General features: G+C 40.3%; 1 protein-coding gene across 1 annotated transcript in view; it reads left to right on the top strand.

Annotated features, from left to right (window-relative positions):
- The window catches only part of UNC5D (unc-5 netrin receptor D), a 236,217-nt gene that overhangs the window by 139,613 nt on the left and 77,996 nt on the right, over positions 1–18,608 (top strand). Inside the window, exon 8 of the mRNA XM_077760653.1 lies at positions 10,004–10,036. Within this exon, the coding sequence (XP_077616779.1) occupies positions 10,004–10,036 (33 nt within the window). The remainder of the gene's footprint in view (positions 1–10,003; positions 10,037–18,608) is intronic.

The raw sequence follows: 18,608 nt of genomic DNA, 5'->3' as shown, positions 1-18,608 counted from the left end.
GTATGTATTCCATATTCTGCAAAATATTGATACTGTGATGCTTTAGATATATTCTTAAAACACTTCCTAATGTATCTCACAAATACAGTGTATCTAAGGCAATAAAATGTACTTGTCATGAAAATTTTTGAGAGATGCAAATTTTGTTCTTTGTACCAGCCAGGTCTGATGAATAGTTGCTGGAAAACAGAACTTAGGGACCAGGATGATTCTTAAACTTTGTGTTAAACCAAAATTTCAGTATCCTTTCTCAGAACCTCTGAGTGGCTGAACAAATGACTCCTGATCTTCTAGTCATTCTTTGCAGGTGGGATTTGGTCCCACAGGAGACAGGTGATTTATGAGGTCCCCACCAGTTCTCAAAATTGCATGATTCTCACCACTAAGTAAAAATCACTCAAGAGGAAAGCCCCAGAGAGGGACCTGGATGATCCCCAAGGAATACCATCAGTTCTCACAATACTGACTCGGGTATTATATAGGGTTTATTATATAGGAGGTGATATAGGGGTTTCCTTCATGTTATAAAATACACATGTCCTGACCACCTCATGATAAAATGAATTTTTATAAAGCAAGTCCTCATTTCTCCAACAAATCCAAGCCTCCTTTTCCTCTGGAAAAAATTCCAACATACACATTGATAGACTGTAGAGCAGCCTACAGATTCCAGTATTCCCCATCTGTTGCCAATCATTCTAGATTAATGATATTTGTCACCTGTCTGGCAATACCTGATTGTACATTCCCACATCTGAAGATGAGCAATTTTTCCATATTTTTCCATAATTAAAAAATGCTTAATAGATTTGGTTGTCAGTTACTAAGGATATCCAAGATCCTTTTTGGAAGTCCCCCCAAATTAGTCTTTCTGTCATATAAAACAAACTATGTCTGTTTCATTAGTTCTGAGAAAACAGATTCTGCATTTGCAGGATTCAACAGTACACAACCCTGGGTAAGAAATATTAGTCTAGACTAGAGAAAGATTTAATGCCTAAGATCATAGAGTGGTCCAGCTATAAAAGAAATGGCAAGAACCCAATCAAGGAAGTGATTTAAAACTGAGTAAAGACTTCAGCAGCCTCTGGGGTGTACTGAGCAAAGTGAATTAATAGAGAGGAAACCTCTTTGTTTTGATCCTACTTTTTTCTCCTTAAGTTACAAATGCATGTGTCTCTTCAAGATCATGGGGAAAGGTGGTACCTCAAATGAAGATATTATCATCAATAGACATCAACATCACCTTGGCCTTCCCCTTTCTCCAGAGCAGTGTCAGTATTACAGTAAGACCCTGCTTTATGTACATGTGTTTGGCAGGACAGAGTTAGTGCTCAGTGGAATGGAAAGTTGCCATGATCATTTAGAAAGAAATCAGGGATAGCAAAAAGAGCTCTGAACCAGGAATCAGGAGTCTTAGTTCTTAGTGCAGGTGTTTCATTAACTAACACTTGACTTTGAGCAAATCTCTCCAGATTCTGTGGCTTGTCTATTCATATCTATAAATAAGAGCAGGTTGGGCAAGATTTCTAGATTTCATCCCACTAAAAAAAATCATGAAATTATTTTATATCTTAAATGTAGTTTGCTTATATATGTGTATGCATATATATATTTCAGAGGTTATTTTGAATAACATAATTAATATGTATACATGTAAACCATGAAAATCATACCTCTGATATGTCAATGCTTTCAGCTATTTGCTTTTTAGCCAGTTTTGAGGAGTAATTTTAATTTGGTCACACCTAAAATTAACCATTTCGACAATTATTTTGCAGTGTGAGGAGGTACAACTTTAAGATTAAAAAAACCATAAAACCATGCTAGTCTTACCTAGGAAATGAACATACATTAGGTCTCTAGAATTCCATTTCAATCCCTTCATTGAGAAACTACAGTATCTTAGGAATTTATACAGACTATAGGAAATTTATGGACCCTGATTTTGTATTCAACAAAAATGTGGATAAGTATTCAACAAATACTAATTGAGTATCTACTATATTCCATTTACTATTCTAGGGACTGAGAATAGGTGGAAAACACAGATACAGACTCTATGTGCTAGTAGCTCAATCTATAATGCTAGGTAAATGTATGGGTAGCATAGGGACTGGTGAAGCTTTAAAAAATGTACAAGTTCAAAGGGTTCATCACAATTTCTCTTTAAGCAGTTAAAAAAAAACTTTCAAGTTTTATTAACTTAAGTAATCTCTACACCCACTGGGGGCTCTAACTCACAACCCCAAGATCAAGTTGTATGCTCTTCCTATGAGCCAGCCAGGCGCCCCTCATTACGTAATTTTTTAAAGATGTGATTGATATCCTTTGTATATCAGTGGCTAAGTATTTTCTTAGCAATTGTAAATAGTCATTATAATAATCACCCTCCTGAATCTCACCATCCTACCCAGGATGGTGATAGGAATCTCCTACCCAGACTTTCCTATGATCCAGCAACAAAAGGGCAAATCTAGACACAGCAGAATCCACCATGACCCTATGTTAAGAGTGGCACATCCATTGTAGAAGCCTGTTTTTTTTTTGTTTTTTTGTTTTTTTTGCTTAGATTTTCTTTCTTTTTTTAAAGTTTATTTATTTATTTTGAGGAAGAGAGAGAGAGCACACATGCAAGTGGGGGAGGGACAGAGAGAAAGGGAGACAGAGGATCTCAAGTGGGCTCTGTGCTTACAGCAGAGAGCCTGATTCAGAGCTCGAACTCACAAACCATGAGATCATGACCTGTGCCGAAGTCAGTCAGTCGTTTAACCAGCTGAGCCACCCAGGCACCCTGAAAGTTGTTATGTATATATTTTAAATGTTTTATTTATTTCTGAGAGAGAGCAAGAGAGCAACAGCATGCAAGCAGGGGAGGGGCAGAAAGAGGGAGACACAGAATCTGATGCAGGCTCCAGGCTCTGAGCTGTCAGCAGAGAGCCCGATGTGGGGCTCAAACCCACAAACCATGAGATCATGACCTGAGCTGAAGTCAGATGCTTAACAGACTGTGCCACCCAGGCATCTACACCTTTTTTTTTTTTTAATGTTTTGTTAAACTTAGGGAGAGAGAGAGAGAGAGAGAGGAAAGTTGTTATATTTTAAAAGAATTTTGGGAAAGAAATCATACCTTAAGGTAAAGAAAGTAATCCTCTGGACATTAACCAATAAATGATTTCCTTAAACTTAAATTATATAATCTAAACATTGTTTAGTTTTGAATGTGTATGTATTTCTATTGTGGTTGGAATGGAGGGAATCAAAGCAAATTAATTTATTGGATAGAAAAAGGATCTTAATAGACATCTTCCTTTGGAACAGAGTTAGAAACATTGCATTTTGAGACCAATTTCTGGTAGAGTCTTTGTGGCCCCGTACTTAAGAGTGTTTGCAATGATCCAGGAGCATAGTTTACTCTGTTTATCCGCTACAGAAACTGCCACCTAAAGAATCACTGGGAATGGATAGAACTTTGTAACATAGATGGTATGGGTTCTAAAAATTCAAATGATTTAGCTCAAAAATGAGATATGCAAATGTTCCTCGTGAACATGGTTATTATGGACACTGACTTGTCTCAGATTAGAAAATGAAAGACATTCCTACAAAAGAGACCTCAGATTTGAAAGGGAGGAAGGCTCTATCTCCTGATGCACACTAATCATGTGCTGTGACTGAGGGACAATTCTGGATGGTCATTGTTCATGAGAAGTGACACCTGTAAGGTCTCTGTTATAGTAACTGCCTGACTTTCCCTAATTAATGTGATGGGGCAAGGGTAGGAGGGGTGGGTGAGGAAGCAAGAATTGAAGGGATTTGTGTAGTAGATCCACTCTCTAAAGAGTCATCTGAGCAGGAGCTTTGAAACACGAACAAAAAGGAAACTACAATACGGAAATTAAAAACTAAAAGGAGGAAAAACTGGAGGTGGGATAGATTTTATGCTCTTCTGGTTTTTCTGTGGTTTTGATCATTAGAAGAGTCTGAGGGCTACAAGTGCCGTGTCTGTGGGATCTACTGCCTCAAGGAACTTTCAGCACCGAGAGGAGAAGAGAATAGAATCCCCAGTTGTCATCTTCAGGATCTGCCTGACATATTCAATCACAGTGGTGTTGCCAATGCAAAGCAGGCCTTGTGTTTATCTAATTATCTGCCAGAGCTGATACAAGACAGATCGGCCAGGCCCTGGGATTTCCTGCAGCCTTGGATAACATTCAGAGAGCATAACATTGGTCCTTAATTATTTCTAGTTCGGAGAGAGAGGGGAAGAAGGAATGAATGAAATACACTGGTAATCAATAATGGCAAATTCTTTTCTGCCAATCAGTGAATAATCATGCAAATAACTTGCAATTTCATTGTTCCTCTGTTTTTCTCTTGCTGTGATTCTCTGGTTGCTGTGCCAGTTATTCATGAGCTAATCATTTAAATATGATTTATATGTTAGGGGCCCATAAATGACACTGAGTAAAAAGTATAAAATAAAGGAACAGTTCTGAAGTACTACATTTGAACACAAAGTCGACATTGTATATTTTTTTTAAGTAACCCCTATGTGCAGTGAGGTTGATGAACTCATGACTCTGAGATTGAGTGTCATGCTCTACTGACTGAGCCAGCCAGGCACTCCCCCCTGCCATTGTATTATAGTGACTATAAGGAAGATAAACTGTCCAGAGAGGGGAGGCATCCCTGTGAACCAAGTCATCGCCACAAAGTTCATGAAGGAGTCAGAAACTGGTATATGCCTTGGAAACAGGATATCTTTATCTAGGAAGGAGAAGGGCATCCCACAGGAGGCAAAATGGTGGGGAATGGCACTGAGGTGAGCCTGGAGAATTCAGGGATCGATTGGACTAGAGCTTGGATTTGTGTTGAGGTGCCACAGAAATGAAGTCATTTTTGAGATGATGGGACCAGTTCCTAGTAGACTGGAAAGGCANAGTGTGTTCATTTGTTTTTTTTTTTTTTTTTTTTTTTTTTTTTTTTTTTTTTCATGGTAGACTTTCTTGCATGCTAATACCAGAGAATTATTTCAATGAATAAAAGAATAGAGAGTGGGCAAGAAAGAAGACTGACTATTCCACTGACTTCAGAATCAGCTCTTAATACTTTAAGATTACAAAAATATGGACAGTCAACATATATCTTTTTTGCAGGGGAGAGGGTGACGAAAAGGATTTCAAAGCATAGGGTCTATGAAAAGAATAATAAAAATGGTCTTTGGGGATGAAAAAATGGGACACAACTGGTTTAGTGAAATTAAAGAATGGTAATAATTACTAACTACAATGACACATGGGAATTGCTTCCTTTTAGGGGGAAGTTGCTGTCTGGGCACACTGTCCTGGTGGNGGGTGCTTTCTGTGCCTGAATTAAAAAAAAAAGGGGGGGGGGGACATTGACTTTGGTATCAAACATACCTGTGTAGTCTTTAAAAGACATAGAAACTGTCTTCAAATAATCACCCACAGGTTTTGAGGAGGGGTCTGTGAGTTGGAGTTGAAGCCATTTGTCTCCATGTCCAATATCTCCTCAGGCCTGCTCTCTTTACAACCCTAGGGTGTGGGCTAGGCTGTACATAGCTGGCCATATTTATTTCCCAACAGAGAAAGGAATAAGGGTGGGTGTGGGTGGGAAGATAGGGGTGCAGCTATAAATAGCTTCTAAGAACAATGGATACCATGGAAATGCTTTGGGAACATCTCCTATAACAAAGGAAGCAAGAAAAGTAGAGATGGCAAAGAAATGAATCATTACCAAAAATAATAAGATAGATTGTCCTCTCTTTTTCACTTTTTCTTGTGTGTAAATATGTATACTACTATCCACACACACACACAGCACAAAGGCAGATTGCAAAACAGTATATAAAAGACAATTCCATGTCTTTATAGGCAAAAGTGATCAATTAGTATTGATCTTGTATAGTTTCCTGAGAATATATAAACATGTGCATGCATAAATCTTAAGGGGAAAAAAGCCTAGACTTTCTATATATAACTTAACATCAGCAATGGTTACCTCTTGGTGTGGAATTATGAGTTGTTTTTTCTTTCATAAATATATCTCATATATATACATATATGTGTATATATGTGTGTGTGTGTATATGTACACACACACACACAGGATACACTGTGAAGTGACTGTGGAAATATTAAAAAGGATTTTTAAAGAAAACATGATTTAAAATATATTTTTGCATTTTTAACTTGTAAATATACACAATCATTATAAGACTGAATTATGATGACCTCAATTTCCATTTACCCAGAAGGTACCTCTTGGTGTGTAAGTTAGACCCTAGGCAAATTAGTGATTTTCCCAAACTACAACTCAGCAGCCACTCACTCAAAACTATATTTCTCTGCCTGCAAGATACAATCCGGGTCCATGTATCTACTACAGCGACCCTAGAGTCGCTTAGGGAGGCAAGACTAACTGAAGTTGGGTACATACAGCCCCAAATTTGTTGCCAGAAAGTGGTGGTGTATTCGTTAATCACAGAAACACAGATCCCAATTAGTCAGAAGATCTTGGACTGGGGCCCAGGCAAGGGTATTTGTTTAAAAAGCTCCCCCGATGATTCTAATGTGCAGCCAACATTACGAACCATGGCCCTAATGGATTCATTTACTAAGGGGTTATTTGAATATGGTCTTGGAGAGAGGTAAAACAAAAGCAGAGAGGATGTGGTTGACATCCCCTTGTGGTTGACAAGGGGATGCATGGCCCTGCCAAAAAAAAAANATTTTGCAAACAGAATAAAAGAACATGGAGTGTGGGGTGGGCAGTTCTTTCAAAAGATAGTGAGATAAATGGGTAGCCCTCTCCCTCAAGTTCATGGTAGAATAATCTGATCAGATATATCAAAGTGGGAAAAGTGTTTAATGACAGCAGCTTGTTGTCCAGATACTGGCATCTCACACAATCCGGCAGAAACTAATTTTGATGCTGATGCCAAGGTACTGAAGTTCTCTTGGTACCAGAGGCTTCTGGACTTTTCCGTTAGAGAATACACACCAACCCACTGGACCTTAGCGTAACACATCCCACAGCAGAGCAGTGGCCCTTTGAATCATTTTACTCTGCTTCAGAAAATCATTCCACTAGGAATGTCTTCAGTTGTTTTCTGCAGATTTACAGTGGGTGAAAGCTAGGAAAAATCTTCTGGTCACTGCCCTTCTTTCCTCCTACCAGGAAAGCCACGTTTTGACTTGTGCTTAGTTTCATAAAGCAGAGACTAGGGCTGGACACAAGTTTCTTAACTCCCTTCACGTACTCCTGAAATCCACTACCAGTTCTGATTCAGAGTTATGACTTCCCTCCCAGTACTGGCACAAAGGGACATGTTTTTACTCTGAACCAGTGACAATGCTGATTTTGTTCATAGTGTGTTGAAATTATATTATTTATTGATACAGATCATGTGCTAGCCCTATGCTATTGGCTTTGTATTTATCATGTTTAATCTCAGTACCAAAGTTCAAGGATGCTGTTATTCCCATTTTACTGTGGAGAACACTGTGGTCACACAGAGGGAATAAAGACCACTCAGGATTGAAATCCTCTTCTAATGCCAAGAGTCTGCACTGATTCATGGTGCCACTGCCAATAAGGACTCCAGAGCTGGGTCACAGGGGGAAATAACCCCACTCTCCTCCCTTGTGATCCCTTGTGGCCTGAATATTTCTCATGAAACTAGTTAGCCCTGGCTTTTCTTTTTTCTTTTTTAATTTTTTGAGAGAAAGAGCAAGCTGTGGGGGGGGGCATTAGGGGAGAGTTGTGCAGGCAGAAGAGAAAGGGAGAGAATCCCAAGCAGGCTGCATACTGTGAGTACAGAGCCCTATGCGGCCAAAACCAGGAGTTGGAGGCTTAACCGACTAAGCCACCCAGACACCCCAGCCCTGGCTTTTTAGCCCCATTTGCTCTTTCTTCCTTTAGAGCTGTACCCAGAAGAACTCTACCACTCCAGATTTTTAACAGCCTGGCTGTTATTTGATTTATTTTCTGAGGAGTGGTTCTGTATCTCACCTGTTTTTAATGGGGTTTCATTTTGCTACCCAGCATAATCTTTGTTCCTGTGGTTCAGAAGGAAGAAACTGCTGTTAAACTCAGCCAGAGTCCTAAACAGATGTTCTGCATGTCCCTGTGTGTTGTGTTAGCAATGCATCACTTCCAGACGTCTCGGCCTGGCCTGTCGGCATCCCGCGCCCATGCCAAATGCTTTCAGATAGCATGCAATAAGCAAAAACTGAATTCAGGTTACAACCACCTAAGTCATTGGATTCTACTCCTTGAGTGCATTAGCATCTAGACTTGGGGAGGGGCCAGCCTGCTCTCAGGAAAAGTAGCAGCCCTGAATCTGTGGAGGGGAGGGGAGATGCAGGCGTTGTCTGTTGTAAAAATCTGTATCTGTAAAAAAAAAAAAAAAACCTGACTGTAAAAATCTGAATCAGATCATATCCCCTTGAGCAAATAGTCGTCTTTTATGAAGACATTTCATTTAAAGAGAGATTTGCCAGAAATCATCTTTTCCCAGGGAGCTTTCTCCTTATAATGAGAAATACAAAATGGCAGTCCATTTGCAAGAGTGTGACCTCCAACTTTGAAAAGCTACTTCCATAACAAATCAGACGGCAGGACACACAAGAGCTGTGTTCAGTAAAGCACACCACAAGGGTTTTCTGTCAAAATCGGTATTAAGTGCAGGTGTGGGTTAGGGAGACACATACCCGGTGAAGGATTCAGAATAGCTGGTCTGTCTGCCTGGGAGAGGTTATGGCTTAGTCGGATAGTATTTATGAAGTTCTCCAGGATGTACCAGGCTGTATCTGATTCCGTGAAAAACGTAATCCAAAATGACATGTCTCCCTCTGCTTGGCTTACTTCCAGGCCAGTGGGGGAAAGGGACCCTGGAAGGTGACCTCTCGTGGTCCCCCTACCATAGTGTGATTCTGTGAATGATGAGCAACAGCCTCAGAGCATGTCATCTGAGCATGTTCCATCTAAGTCCAAAGAGGGGGACTGATCAAAGGGAGGTCACCCCATGCAAGTCATCTGGAATCTTGACATGGTGACCAAAGCACAGTCTTCTCAGATGTCTGTGTCATGGTGGAGTTGTGTTGGCCTGAGACAGCCAGGGAATGGGGACTGGGAAGTAGAAAGACTGGAGTCAAAGGCAAAGTCAGCCACAGGCACCAAGTCTCAGGGTGATTTACAAGGTTATGCACTGGTGGCAGACAGGGCAGGAGAGCATGGCTGGAGGGCAGTGGGGAGAAATGATAAAAAGGTCTCATCTGAGCCTGGCCCGAAAGTTTTTTTCTCTGTCCACTTCCTGTGCCTGCTGCGCTGCTCGCTACTGTGATTACAGAATGACACTGTAATGAAGAGAGACCGTACACATAGTAACAGATAACAGAGAAAGAAAGCCAAAAAGTGATTTCTTAAAAGCAGACCTCCAACAAGGTCATAATAGCACACCCATACTCAACAGAAATGGACAAATGGCATAGTTTGGATCTTTTTATCCAGGCTATGATTACGACCAAACCAATGTAGGATCCCTTGAAATTTGTATTCACCAGCTCATTTTTCCATCATCACATACAGTGAAATAGCATCCCTTCCTTACCTGAGCAGTCTTCTGCCTGTATAGAAACAAGGAACATGTTGTCAGCTCAGTGCTCTCATCATGCTGATAAGAATCTAGCAAATGCAACAGAGAGAAACTCTAGTAAACCTTAGGGGAAATAAAAAAAAAAAAAGAAGAAGAAGAAGAAGAAGAAGAAGAAGGAAGCAATCACCCTAGAAAAATATTGCAAAGGAGAAAAATAAGAAATTAGAAAGGAAAGGAAAAATACACACATCATAATCCATATCGTCTGCAAAAACAGAAAATGTTTCTTGTATAGAGGTGGACATAAAGTGATATAGGAAATCTATCTGCTCCATGTAAATTTATTAAATGAAACTCTCTTTTTCTCTTTCTTTCTTTTAGATAAAAAACCTCTTCATGAAATAAAACCCCAAAGTAAGTTATTTTTCCTCTTGTGAATATAATTTATTCTCATATTTGCTGCCTTACTGTTGTATTTGTTTAGGAGCCAAACAGAATGGGAGGTTGTAGGAAAATATCCAGGGCTTTCAGGGCGCCTTCTCATTGGGTCTGGAGTCTGATATCAGAGGTTGAAATGGAAGGAAAATATAAACACCCCTCCCTCAGCATAAGAGTAAATCTCCCCCCTGATGCTGCCTACCTCAAAATCTATTTCTCTGCAAATGCCACCTAGGATTCTTATTGCTGAGCAGATTGATAGCATTAAAATTAATAAATATTTGTCAGTACAAGCTTTCATGAGAGCAGCCTTGGGCAGGAGCTGAGCCTGACTCCAAGCCTCTGCACCTAGGAGGAGGCAGGGGCGCCTGACACGCAACCGTGAAATCCATGGAACTTGGTAAATTAGAGTGAAATCAGCAGAAACGGAAAATGTTGGTGTCCGTGCCGGTTTGAGCACTCTGCACGCAGGCTTGCTTCCTGGAGTGGCAGGCTTTTGCATGACCTCCATCTTAAACACCCAGTAGATTTGGGCAGAAGAGCACAGTGAGAATGGTTAGCATCTTGCCATTTGACCCTAAGGTTTTTAGTCATGGCTGGACTTTAGAGCCACCCAGAAGCCTTTTTAAAACCCCAGTTCTCAGGCTGTACCCTCGTACCAATGGAATCAGAACTGGGGTGGGTTAGAATCCCTGTGTTTTTGTTTCACATTTAAAAACTTTAATGCATATTTAATATATTTGATTTTTCCCCTTGAAGTATATATAATTGATTATGTTTGTTTTGGGGGTATACAACATAGTAATTCAACTTTTATGTACATTAGGAAATGATCACCGTGATTAAGTCTAGTTACCATCTATCACCATACATAGTTATGACAATATTATTGATGATATTCTTTTATGCTGTACTTTAAATCCAGTGACTTATTTATTTTATAACTGGCAGTTTGTGCCTCTTAATCTGCTTCACTTATTTCGCCCATCACCCCACCCCTCTGGCAGTCACCAGCTTGTCTTCTGTATTTATGAGTGTTTCTGTTTAATTTGTTCATTTGTTTTGTTTTTTAGATTCCACGTATAAGGGTAGGAATGCCTATGTTTAAAAGATCCTCAGATCCCAATGTGCAGCTTGGGTTGAGAATAAATAACTATCTTAGAAAAATATTTCTCAAAAAGTGGATCAGCAACCATGTGCATCAGAATCTCAGGGTGTGGTGGAAGCTTGTTAAATACACCCCATCTCAGAATAGGACAAATGAATTCAAATCCCCGGCATAAAGGGGGATGTGGTGGGGTGGGGCAGGGATGCTCCTGAGAATCTACATTTTCATATGTTTCCCAAATGATTTTGAAGCTCTCAGAAGTAGGTACAGCATCCTTGAGGTAGAGGGGCCTCGGCAACACAGCTCTTAGCAATAGAAAAGTTACTGAGCTGCCTGGTTTGGGTTATAAGCTTGTAGAAGGTGTCCTGTCCGGTATCTCCCATTTTCATATAAAGTGAATGACTTTTCATCTTTTAAATTCTAAGGTATTATAATTCAGATAGCTTGGGAGAACTAATAGCTTTTATTAGCTAACTTCTTGGAAGGAATTAAGGATTCCTTCTTGTGAGGTTAGATGCAAATAGGTGCTTTGGGGACAGGGGTCAGGAGATGTACAGAAAGATCCAGGAAAGCTATTATGTTACTACCTTGTTATGTTGCTTCAAGCAGCCTTGAGATACAACAGTGCCATTACCTGCAGAGTCTGAGAATTTTGCAGAACACCAAAAACAAACTTCCCTAACTTTTTCTTTCCACCGAGGCCCACTGCCCATAAAGTAATTCTTGGTACTTAGCTAGTGGTCGGCTGACCTCCTGCATGCTTGATTTTGAACTAGGGAGATTGGAGGTGGGGAAACCTGGTTGTATACATAAGTGTGCATGTGTATGTTGAGGGAGGGAGGAAATAATTGGGTCAGTTAATATTTGCTAATGCCTCTGTCAAGACCTTAGGGTGAGAGCTGGAGTAAATAGACTCCCAGTTACCTGCTAGTGACATAGCCAAGCCACCCACTGGTCCTCACTTGTAGCACCAGCAAGTTCATGGGTATCTATGTGGTGGCCACTGTGAGAGTTCCTTAGAAATGTGTTTCTTAAAAATTAATTTCATGCTTAGTTTGTGATTCCTGTGCCATTCTAATTTGGTTACATCTGTACTTCCAGCCATAAACCCCACACTAGCTATTTCTAGTCCTCAGGGACTCCTGAATTAGTTTTTGCTTGGGGTTTTGGCTCATGAACACCATGCTTAATTGCTGGATACTGCCACGGAATCGCTTAAAGTGTTTTAATTTGTGATTTCCTAAAAATAAAACCTTAACAGAATCAATGTGATTGCAAAAGGCTCCCAGAGGAATCCAGCCGGGGTTCTGTAACATGCACGATTAGGAGTGCATTATACAAATTCAGGCTGCGGCTGTGCAGTGAAAGAGGGGCTTAGTTTAAGACTATATGAATCATCACTGATGCAAAATCAAAGTCAATTATGAAGATAATTGAGAAACAACCTGTTCCTATATATAGCTGTACACATGATTCTCCACAAGGCCTGGTGGGTAGAAAACATTACTCAGAGCCTTGCATGCAGTCGGTCCTCCGTGAATGGGTGGGCCGAGGAGCGAGCTTCGAGTTGCAGGGAAGTGTAAAGAGAAAGCGAAGTCTTAAGATATCTGTTGGCAAGTCATAATGACAAACTGGGGAAAATATGTGCGCCGCATAGCTCATGAAAGCACTTATTGTAAATGAGATAATTTAATCAATTATGTTTCCTAATGTACTAAACCGAATGTTTCATTTTCTGCTTCTGCACATCTTAAATTATCTTCAGGTGCTTTATGAGATTTAATCATAGTTAATAGAAACTTCATTACCATCAAATGTGCTTTCAATAAATGTTGTGTAACAATGTCAGGAGGTGCAGTAAAATATAGTAGGTTCTGAATGGCAAACACGCACCCCCAGAGTCAGACTGGAAGACGATGGCGTTCAGACAATGAGGCTCCTTAGAGGATTGGGGCTGTGGCTTTCTGGAAGGCAATGGGTTCCTGAGGAGCGACTCATTCAGCATGTTCATCTTAGGGATGAAAAGTATTTCTCTGTCCCCTAAAGAAACAGCCCAGGACCACACACCCAGTCTTCTCTTCATCCCCTTTCCATAGAGTTGTTTTACACCTAGTACCAATGCATGCTAAGCACAAACCCAGCGACCACTTGCACAGTCAGTCACCTCCAGGACGCCTCCAGATGAGTGTCTCCCAATTACTTGAATCTTACCTGTTTCAAAATTGAATTTCTCCTTCTCTGCCCCTGTTCTTAATGCAGTCCTGCTTCCCATCTTCTCTAGTTCATTCAGTACTACACTGTCAACTCACTTTGTCCATGTGCAAAACTTGGGGAGCCTCCGAGATCCCTTTTCCTCTCCTTTCTCCTGCTTGTTATGCATGTCATTACAGTCTGACTGTTATTCCAAACAGAGCTCATTTTCATCACCAACTCTCTGTTTTCATGCTGCCCATATCCATCCCACCTATCACTCGACAGCTGTTGACTAAGAGCTTACCATGCAGTAGAAAGTAGTTGTAGAGAAGCCACCCTGAGAGGAACAGGTACAGTTTCTGCTTCCACAGAGGATATGGTTTGAGTGGAGATGGATGGATGTAAACAAACCAGTGTTGATGGCTAGTGTTGTAAAGAGAAATAAAGCAGGGTAAGATGCTCAGGTGGGGTCGAAGGGAACATTGCTTTTTTGGTAGAAGGTGTTCAGAGCAGATCTCTGTGTTAAAACTGGATTTAAGAAGAGACGTGAAGGGGCACTTGGGTGGCTGTGTCAGTTAAGCATCTGACTCTTGGTTTCGGCTCAGGTCACGATCTCACAGTTTGTAAGATCAAACTCCACGTTCAGCTTCTCGCTGACAGCTGGAGCCTTCTTGGGATTCTTTCCCTCCCTCTCTCTCTGCCCCTTCCCTGCCTGTCTGCTTGCTTGCTCGCACTCTCTCTCTCTCTCTCTCTCTGTCTCTCTCTCAAAATGAATGAATTTAAAAAAAGAGGAGGAGGAGGAGACCTAAGAAAACAAACATACAACAACAAACAAAGAAACATTCTGGATGTCTGGGGTAAGAGTGATCCAGACAAAAGGGACACCAGATGGAAAGGCTGTGAGATGGGGACGTGCTTGGAGTGTCTGAAGAACAGCAGGCAGGACACCTGGAGCAGAGTGGCAAAGGGAGGGGTCCTATTAAGCTAAGATCAGAAAAGTGGGATGAGAGGGGAAACTGCCACATGGATGATAGACCATTGTCGTGACTTTGACCTTTACTCTGAATGAGATGGAAAGCCATTGAAGGGTTTTTGTCATAGTGACATGACTTAATATTTTCAAGGATAAATTCTACCTACTGTGTTGAGTATAAATATATAGGGGATCAGAGCAAAAGCAAGACTTGTTATAGTGATCTATTGTAACAGTAATCTGTAAAAGTAATCTAGGCTATTACAACACCTAGGCTCTTACAGTAGCAAGGTCTAAGATGATTGTGGCTTGGCATAGATACAGAGCATTAGACATTTTAAAAATGAGTCATATTTGCATATCTATTGAAGGCAGAAAGGATTTGCTGATGGATTAGATGTTGAATATGAGAAAAAGACAGGTTTCAGGCATGATTTCCAAAGTTTGGCTTTGCAGCTAGAAAAATAAAGTTGCCATTACTGATACACAGAGAATGGAATACAGCAAATCTAGAGGGAGGATCAGGAGTTCAGTGTTGCTAGCGCTAACTTTGAGATACCTATTAAACATCTAAATGGAGAGGTTGAGCAGGCAGTGGAATATATGAGTCTGGAGGTCAGAGGAGAGTCCTGGCTGGTGACATAAATCTGGGGCTTGTCAGTGTCCAGATGATATTTAAAGCCATTAGGTTGAAAGAGCCCGGATAATGAGTGTGCATGGAAAAAGGAAGAGAGCAGAGGACTGAGCCCTGAAGGGCATCAACATTTAGATGTAGAGGAGGTCAGAAGTCACTGCAGAGAAGACAGAAAAGTTGTAGCCAGCATGGTAAGAGAAAAACGAAAAGAAAATTGTGTCCCAGAAGAAAATTTAAATAGTTTAGCCATCTTCATTCCTAATCAGGATTTCTACAGTTGCCTCCCTGTATCCAGTCTTGCCCCGCATCAATTTATTTGATCTTTCTAAACATGAATTCTGGTCACACCACCTGCAATGTTTAAAGCTCTTCAATTGCTTGGGGAGCCTGAGTGGCTCATTCGGTTAGGTTTCCAATGCTTGACTTTGGCTTGGGTCATGCTCTCACAGTTCCTGAGTTCCAGCCCCCATTGGGCTCTACACTGACAGTGTGGAGCCTCCATGGGATTTTGTCTCCCTCTCTCACTTCCCCTCTTCCGCTTGCTTTCTCTCTCTCTCAAAAAAATAAACTTAGGAAAAAAAAACCTCTTCAATTGCTCACTGTTATTTATAAAATAAAGCCTAAGCTACTGAATATGTATATGATCTGGTCTCCACATTCTTTTCTTAATCCTATCAACTTCTCTCTGTCAGTTTAATCATTAGGTAAATTTCTCCCTGCCTACTCACCACTTCCTGTGTTCTTCAGTCAAATAAAGCTTCTGAGCTTTCTGAATACCCTCTGTCCATTCTGACATGTAGTGCCTGTTACTTATACATTCCATTACTTCTCCCTAAAAACTCATTTTCTCTACCCAATTTTTGTTAGACTCATTCTCCCTTCCAATTTCAGCTTGCATTTTACTTCCTCTGCAAGGCCTTCACCCACCAAGTCTGCATTTGTTACCCAGTATCAAAGTACTTACCTAATTCTGTGCTCTATTTTCATTCTCCTTATACTTGTCTGAATTCCTTTTCTTATAGAATCATTTCTGCCTATAGGTAGACAGTACAGAGTCTTATTTACTCTTTGAGCTGCAGCATTCACCACTGGCCTAGTATGTATTAGATATTCAAAAAACACTTGAGTTCATGCCTTACATCCTCCTGAAAACTTCTCACTGGGCCTTTTATTGTCAGACAAAAAGTCTTTGCTTCTAAATATTTATTTTTACTCACTCCTATGCTATTTATTATACAGTTTTATATAAATAGTTTTGTCCCAGTGAAATATGAGGGGAAAAAATTGTTTCTTCTCTACAACTTCAATACAAGGTAGAAGATGAGAAACGACTTGAGAAAAGGGGAAGTTAGGAAACAATCGTGAATAACCCTTTGTTCTGTACCAGATAGGAAATTAAAGCCTAACAGGTATTACTTACAGAATCATGTCCTTCCCAGACCAGAATCATGATTACTTCCCAGAATCATGTCCATCAAAGAATGGCCCAAATGTGTCCTTAAAGTCTAAAAACTAAGTATAATCTTCTCACTAACACCCATCCCATTCTACATCTTTTCCAAAAATGCACTGGTTTCATGCACAGCGGAATAACGTGGCACCTGGGAATCCACATCCTTGGTGATCTTCACAGGGTTAGGGAATACTTTAGAAGATGTGGCCCACATTTCTTCTTTCAGGCTGTGAGGACTTGAGTAGCACCTTGATCCCATGAAACTGTCTGCAACTTTGGGACATAACTTTACATCCTCAACAGACTTCTAGGCTCTTCTAAACTAACATTAAGCTACTGGCATCAATGCTGATCTTCTAGCCATGCTTTAAAACGTCTTTCCCCCACTCCCCGCTGTCCTTTTACTTCCATCTCCTGCTAATAATTCTCTATTACAAAAATACAGCACTTGTTGCAAACTGCATGAATTACTTTGTCCTTCTGGATCATCCTTTCTATGAATCAGTCCAACTCATCTATATAGGCAACATTTGTCATTTTCTTACCACCTCTGGTGTCACTATCTAGTTTTCTTCCTATCATAAGTGTGTGCCTTTTCTTACTACCATTTTCAATGATGTTGTTGACTGCCCTTAATGAATGTGATAGGATTTTGTTCATCATGTACCTCAGAACTATCTAGAGACAGCAAAGTAGCTGGTAGACCAATATGTTCTTCAGCATCACAATAACCCAGGTTCCTTATTAAAATGTGAATTCAGGGGCATCTGGGTGGCTCAGTAAATTGGGCATACTGAGGTCATGATCTTGAGGTTTGTGGGTTCGAGCCCTACATCGGGCTCTGTGCTGACAGCTCGGAGCCTGGAGCCTGCTTCGGATTCTGTGTCTCCCTCTCTGTCTACCCCTCCCCGCACTTGTGTGCTCTCTCTCTCTCTCTAAAAAAATAAACACTAAAATTTTTTAAAAATAATAAAATGTGAATTCACAGCCTCCATCTCGCCACCTGTCTGTATCTTCAAAGTTGATAGAGTTTGTGGCTTCAGTTTTTATGACAGGAAATTAACCAAAGTGAAGTCATTTTCTTAAGAGCTGGAGTTCAAATCCTATTCTTGTCTTTACTCTAAATCCTACCTTAACTTGTTCTTCTTATCTGATGGGAAAAAGCACGGAATCTTTGTAGCCGTAAGAAGAGTTAGCAGATAAAAGAGAGGAGCCCTAGTTAAATTTGAATTTCAGATAAATAAATTTTTAGCATAAGCATATCTAGATATTGCATGGGAAATACACTAAAACTCTCATTGTTGATCTGAAATTCAAGTTTCACTGTGTCATATCTTTATTTGCTAAATCTGGCAGCTTTGCTTAAAAGGAGGAATGTACGTATCAAGAAACATTGTATAAAATAGGTTCCTTTATTGCCAACCTTGGAAGAATGGTTAAAATTGAAAGAGATATTGGAGGGAAAAGCCTTTAAGTAGGAGCAAAAACTCTGACACCCCCCCCCCCACAAAAATGTCACCTGATATACAAGGTCTACTTGAAAAAATAAGTAATCAGATTTGGCCAGAGAATAGAGTCCATATGGATGAGAAATTGGTAAAAGCTGTTGAAAAATGGGATGATGTAGAGCATAAAGTGTCTTAAGCCATAAGATAAGTCCCTTTTGGAGTGGAATCACTTCATACTAGAGAGTCATCTAAAGGTGTTGGAGTGGCAGTGCCAGAACTGTGTTTAGGAAGAGTAATCCAGTGTAAAATGGCTCTCAGTGACCAAAGACTATGTACTAGGTAAGAAGAGACTATACAATGTGAGCATTAAGTAGGGTGTCTCCTATTGAAATTGAGATGTGAGAGCCACTAGAAATGTCATGAATAAGGCATGGGAGTGGTTTGGGGAAGAAATAGTGGAGACAAAATGAAAGATGACTGTCCAGTCTCACTCATGGTGTGAGTAAATTTTCAGGTAAATTCCCTTACCTGAAAAAGGAAATTTAAGAGAAGAAAATATTTGAAGAGATAAGAATGACAAATCCACAAGTCAGATGACCAATTTGAGACATTAGCATGACATATAGGTGGTTTTGTCCACTGAGCGGGAAGGAGATACGGGATTAGGTCTGCACGCAGGAGAGGAGGCAAGACATCCCCAACGGAAAGTGTTAGGCATTAAGTAAATAGCACTGTTTGT

Source organism: Crocuta crocuta, unplaced genomic scaffold, assembly GCF_008692635.1.
Source record: "Crocuta crocuta isolate KB4526 unplaced genomic scaffold, BGI_CrCroc_1.0 scaffold546, whole genome shotgun sequence".
NCBI lineage: Eukaryota > Metazoa > Chordata > Mammalia > Carnivora > Hyaenidae > Crocuta > Crocuta crocuta.
Note: the sequence above shows the minus strand (reverse complement) of the source record. Positions and strands in the feature narration are given on the sequence as shown.